A 6,666-nucleotide genomic window follows, 5' to 3' on the forward strand; every position below is an offset into this window, starting at 1 on the left:
GGTCTTGAAAATAATTGTAAAACGGCAAACCTCGTAATGTGGGATAAAAATAAGTTCCTCTTTGAAACTTTAGTCACTCCTGTTATCTTATATGGCTGTGAAGTTTGGGGCTGCAGCATCTCCAGAGAATCATGGAGGAAGATTGAGCAAATCCAGAAGCGTTTTATAACTTATAACCTGAAAATTAAAAGTAATACACCCTATCCTATTCTCCTTATAGAAGCAGGTCTTTCTTCTATTGAGAGCCTAGCTATGCTCAGGTTTCTGATGTACAAGCACAAGCTCAATAACATAGACAATCATAGACTTCCTAAGCTAGCTTTAAATTCCAGCCAAAATCACCTAAGGCTTAACCGAGGATGGCATAAGGACACAAGGGCCTAGTTAAACTATTGGGAGATCAATGAGAATGATGCTTTGCAAAACATAAATAACATTAAAGATATTGTTACTTCTAAGTTCAAAGAAAAATTGTGGTGTGAGAAAGATTTAGTGTCTAAAAGAAAATTAAGTTATTATAAGAAGGTCATCAACCCCACCCTTGAAGATCAAAAGTATCTCTCTATTCTAACTAGCTCAAAAAAGAAAATTAATATAGCAAAGATTAGAACGAATTCTCATGAGCTCCATAGTGAAACTGGCCGCTGGGTAGTTCCTAAAACGCCATGGATGGAAAGGATCTGCCATATTTGTGAGAATAGGAGCATCGAGGATGAAAACCACTTCCTCTTAGAGTGCCCTGCATACAACCACATTAGATCTCAATTTCACAACCTTTGTTACAATACTGACTTTCCTAGCCTTTTACAATGCCAAAATTATAGTGAGCTCGGGAGGCTTCTCTCCAAGCTTTTTGAGCATAGGAATAAAATCTTAAATCAAAATAAATAATTTGTCTTTTTAGGTCCGATAGATCATTATTTGGTCTCAGCGAACGTTAACGATCATCATCATCATCATTGAGAAGAGTTTTCTGCAAAAATCACATCATAATTCATTTGTGGAGGCGTTTCGAACCAACAAGTGTGGTTCATGGTCACCAACGAGTGTGGTTTGTCGTCACGACAAGTTGAAGAACCAGATCATCTGTTGTTCATCGTCAAGACAACAGGTTAAATAGGGAAAGGAGATCATCCAATGGCTATATTTGATTGGGTAACTGTACTGGACTGAGGAATAGAAACAGGGAAAATTAATTAATTCAAAAGTTAGTTTTGTTATATTTATTACTATATTGATTAAATTTAATTGTTTGTATTTAACTACAATGAGTATAAATCCGTAACTAATTAATAGATTTATTTTTATTATTAAAGCTATATAGATTAAATACAAATTACTATTATTAATATTAAATGAAATAAGAAAAATTAATTTTTTTATTAAAGACTAACACAAACAATTTTAATTTTTCTTATTTCATTTAATATTAATAATAATAGTTTGTATTTAATCTATATAACTTTAATAATAAAAATAAATCTATTAATTAGTTATGGATTTATACTCATTGTAGTTAAATACAAATAGTTAAATTTAATCAAATATAGTAATACATATAACAAAACTAACTTTTAAATTAATTAATTTTCTCTATCCTTATCTCTAGGTCCACTACAATTACCTAGTTAAATATAGTTGTTTGTGGTCAAATTTAGTCGTTGGATGATCTGCTCTCTCTATTTACCTTGCTGCCATAACTTGTCCTGATGATGAAGCACACTGGTTGGTTCGAAATGTGTCAACAAATGAATTATGACGTGATTTTCACCAAAAACTCCTTAATAAAAATAAGTCTTTTTAATTAATAAAAAAAAAATCCAAAATAGTTATTTTTTTATAAACTTTTAATTAATAATGAAAATATAAAGAAGGACATATAGAATAGCTTCGCTAAATTTATATTTAACGATTAATTTAAATAAAAAAAATTGACAATGTTAAAACAATTAAAATATTATAAAAGGAATTTAGTAATATTAATTATTTAAAAGTATAAATTAATAATTATAGGAATGATTTTTTTAATATTCTCTTTTTAATATGAATGTCTTTCATCTTTCTAAAAATTAGTGATAATTAGTTTTTTAATTTAAATATTTTCACTCAATTTTATCTGGATTTTTATGTGTTTAATTTATTTTATTATAATTTATGTTATTTTTAAAATGGTATGCGTATTTATGGTATTCAATATTCAAGTATTTTTTTATTGATAAAAATATTATTTTATTTGCATTTTATTATTATTTTGGGAAATTTATTTTTAAATATTTAATTTAGAATTGATGTTTCTTTCCTAAAAATATGAATCTGCATCTTCCTCATTTACCATATCGAATTTTTTATTTTTATAGAATGAAATGAGTGTTTATGAACATCTAATCTAGCATTCTATGTTATGGTCATTTCTCCCTCAATCCAAATTCCATTTGATTTATGCATATCTAATTTATTTTACCACTACTCTCCATTTCTCCAAAGTTCATAAAAATTTTGATTTATGTATATTTAATTTATTTTATTATTACTCTCCACTTCTCCAAAGTCCATAAAATTTTGTAGACACTTAATGTGGTATTTTCTCCTTACTATAAATGCCACTTGATTTGCATGTATTTGATAAAGTAAAAATATGGATTTATGTACATTTAATATGATATTTTATGTGACATTTTTTTGTAGCTCATTACCAAATATTTTTAACTTACTTCTATCTATATATTTATAAATATTTAACTTAGTATAATGTATATTTATAAATATATAATTTAGTATTTCATATATTTTTATAGTAAGAGGTATAAATATATTAATGTTAATTTTTTAATTAAAATTATAAATTTATATTATAGTTAATTTTTTTAACCCTTTAAAATAATATGTAACTTATATATATGTCCAAAATTTTTATAAATCCAAAAAATAATTAAAAATAAAATAATTTTAGATCAAAAAAATATAAAATTATTAATACATTTAAACATAAAACCAAATTTAATAAATAAACCAAGATAATATGTAAAAATACCTCTATAGTTATTCTTTAATTACTTATGAATTAACAAATTACTTATAAATTAACTAAATCGTGTGGATAAGAAGTTAATATACAAAAATAACCTTATTATTATAAATTAAAATAATGCATGTACAGTTAATTTAGGCATGGATTAATGAATATATTTTTATGGACCTCACTTTCTATAGAACATGTATTAACTAATATGTTTTTAATTTTATTTTATATATTTATTTTTTATTTTGTGTAGGTAGGTTAGTTAGAAGAGTTAGGGCTATTAAGTTATTAGATATTTAAACAATTATAGATCGGTATTGTTTAATTATTTTAAATTATTTTGTTTAAATTACGTGAAATGATTTTTTTGTTGGTTATTTTTCATTGTTTAAATTGTCTTTTTGAAAGTATAAATTGATTTAACACTTAAAAATTTTATGGATATTTTAAATATTTAAATTTCATAGCTATTTGTGCTTTTGAAACTTAAACTACAACTTCATGATTATGGTTAAAATAATGATTCTAACAATTTAAATTTATTTGTGAACACAATGAGTAATTAAATAAATCAATTATTATCTTTTTAAGCTTTATATTTTTTTTAAAATAAATAATAAATAATTAATTATAAAATATTAAATAATTTAGATATAAAAATTACAAAGCATCAAGTATATTTTATGGGGAGACATTTAATTATTACTGATTAAATAGCACATGCTCTCACATATACATCACTTAATGTAACCCAATACTTCTTCCAAACTTTATCTTAAATTTAAATTATGCTCTCCACTCTCAATAATTAAATACCACATGCTCTCACATATACATCACTTAATGCTATTTAACCCATTACTTGTTACGAACTTTATCTTAAATTTAAATTATGATCTCCACTCTCTTTTTCTTGGTGGGTGAAGAGACACTACAAATTTAATACAATGGTTTGGTGGTTGCTTCGACTTCATATCGTATATCCAACTTCCTGTCCCGAGCTTTCTATGCTAACCCTTAATCGAGTGGGGACTTTAGTAGCCAAATTTACCCCTTTTTCAATAAATATCTGGGATTTAGTTCAATGCGAAACTCACTAGGGTTGTTTCCGGGCCTCTCATTGATCCATTTCAACTATTTAAACTCTCTACACCCATGCATTTCCATCCATTTGCCTACTCCATTAAGACCATAGCAGAGGTGTTATAGATCATAAGAAAGAATGGCTCCTCAGGTTGCCAGTGATGATAAGAAAGCCGGGGCAGAAGTCTACTATGGAAGCGAAATTTGCAGGAAGAAAACCGTGGAATTGCTTGAACAGGCAGGCCTTCCGAATGGCCTCATACCGCTTGATGATATTCAAGAATGTGGTTACGTGAGGGAAACTGGGTTTGTGTGGATGAAGCGGAATAAGAAGGTTAAGCACGAGTTCAAGGCAATCGGGAGATTGGTGCAATATGATACAGAGATCAGTGGGTATGTTGAGCAACACAAGATGAAGAAGGTGAGTGGAGTGAAGAGCAAGGAGCTTCTTGTGTGGATCACCATCTGTGAGATCTCCATTGATGACCCAGCAAGTGACAAGATTTGCTTCAAGAGCGCTATCGCTGGGATGGAGAAATCCTTCCCCGTGGGTGCCTTTCAAATTGAAGAGAATGATAACAAATAAAAGATGGTTTCTTTTAATAAATAAACACGTATTAAAAACACTGCACTAGCGTGCACGTTTAATTTAAAAGATTTGAATAGCCAGTGAATGTTTAATAATTTTGAGATCTACTCATGATAAATTCTTGCTTATGATATCTTATTATCATATTTGATATTTTTTTTTAAACTTAAATTTGATTTAAATCTCTCAGCAATATATAGACTATGTGTTCATATGCAGAATTAGCAGCGTTAGTAATGGAAACCGTAAATTGATTGAAAGATGAATTATATATATATATATATATCATCTTGACTGTTAAGAGGGTTTAGTGTGTATATAGATACTCATCATAGATCCTCGTCTGGTCTTTGTTAGTAATGTAAACTTTGTATTGTGATGAAAAGGTTAAATTTTTTTTTTTAGTTTTTTATATTTATTGATTTCTCCAATGTCAATTTTGCAAACTGAGATAGATGATAGATATATTGTTATTGCTCATCTGTTATATATGCCTGGGTTTTGTAACTAAGTATTTCCATTTTGTTTTTTCCAATGTCAATTTTTCATATTTATTATTGAGATAGATATATTGTTATTTTGGTAAGATAAATTACAGATATATTGTTATTTTTTGAGGATTTTGTAATTATGTATTGTGGTTTTGTTGATATGTTAGCTGAAATTGTTATGTTTACATTTTTATATTCATTATTGATTTTTTTCATGCTATGGCAGTTGGAAAAAAATGGTCTCTCTTATTTTTTAAAAGTTTTAAAGTTTACTTGAAGTTTTTATAATTTACAAAGAGGTGATTAATACTTTCATTTGATGCATTTAAATTAGATGAGATTTTTTTTTTTTCCAAGTTATCTTTTAAGTTTATTTAAGGCTTTAGAATTTATAAAGAGGTATTATTAGATGGAATTTGTATTTGTGGCAACTATAAATTGTATGAAGAGTAAGTTTTGTTTTTGAATAAGAATTTTTTTTTTAATAATGTTTTTAGAATATTTTTTTTTTTCGAATAACCATTCATCATATTGAATTGAATATTCAATTTTAAATAAAAAAGTTATATATGTTTTCAAATAGTCATGGAAATGATTATAAATAGTTATTATAAATTGTGTTTTAACATTAGGATTGTTTTTGTTAAGATATCTATTTTACAAAATTGATAAAGTGATAGATTAAATAAGTTTGGTTTACCATTATTATTTTTTGTCACATGATGTTGGCCACACATGGTGTATTTACCATAATATTTCATGTATCCATCTACACCTATTCACTTTATCAATTTTGTAAAACAAATATCTTAAGACATTATCAAAGACATTATTATGAGCTATTGCATGAGACTATCATGAAGATGGTTAGGTGGAATGAATAGAGCGTGGATGGATCAATTAGTTTTTTCCAAGAAATTTGTGTGGTGTTGTTTTTATGTTATAATGATTATATTTATCTTTTTTGCACTTTTATTCCTAACTTGTGGTATTAGAGCCATAATTGTGAGTTGTTGCATGAGACTATCATCAAAATGGTTAGGTGGAATGAATTGAGTTTGGATGGATCCAATGGATTTTTCTAAGAAATTTGTGTTTTTTTGTTGTTATGCTATATAATGAATTATGTTTATCTTGGTTGCATGTTTGTTCCTAACACTTTCTATTAGAGCTCTCATTGTGAGGATGGTTAGGTGGAATGAATGAGTGTGGATGGATCGTTTGGTTTATTCCAAGAAATTTGTGTAGTATTATTTCTATATTATAATTAATTATATATATCTTTATTGCATGTTTACTTGTAACATGTGGTATCCCAACCGTCATTGTGAGTTGTTGCATGTGACTATGACGAAAATGGTGGTGAAATGAATCAAGAAATTTTTCAGGAAATTTCTGTAGAGTCCTTGCTAGGTTGTAATTAATTATATTTAAGTTTTTTGCATGTTTTTTCTTAACATGTGGTATAGGAGCCCCTTTCCAGC

General features: G+C 27.1%; 1 protein-coding gene across 1 annotated transcript; it reads left to right on the plus strand.

Annotated features, from left to right (window-relative positions):
- Positions 1–3,921: 3,921 nt before the first annotated feature.
- LOC149181824 (uncharacterized protein At5g01610-like) lies at positions 3,922–4,749 on the plus strand. The gene has a single exon (XM_089418408.1). It carries the CDS (start codon positions 4,242–4,244, stop codon positions 4,686–4,688), a length of 447 nt encoding a protein of 148 aa, XP_089274534.1. The 5' UTR covers positions 3,922–4,241; the 3' UTR covers positions 4,689–4,749.
- The last annotated feature ends 1,917 nt before the right edge of the window (positions 4,750–6,666 follow it).

The sequence above is a fragment of the Pinus tabuliformis genome, chromosome 3_2 (assembly GCF_031772625.1).
Source record: "Pinus tabuliformis cultivar Carrire ecotype Pingquan chromosome 3_2, CPIR1, whole genome shotgun sequence".
NCBI classification, from domain to species: domain Eukaryota; kingdom Viridiplantae; phylum Streptophyta; class Pinopsida; order Pinales; family Pinaceae; genus Pinus; species Pinus tabuliformis.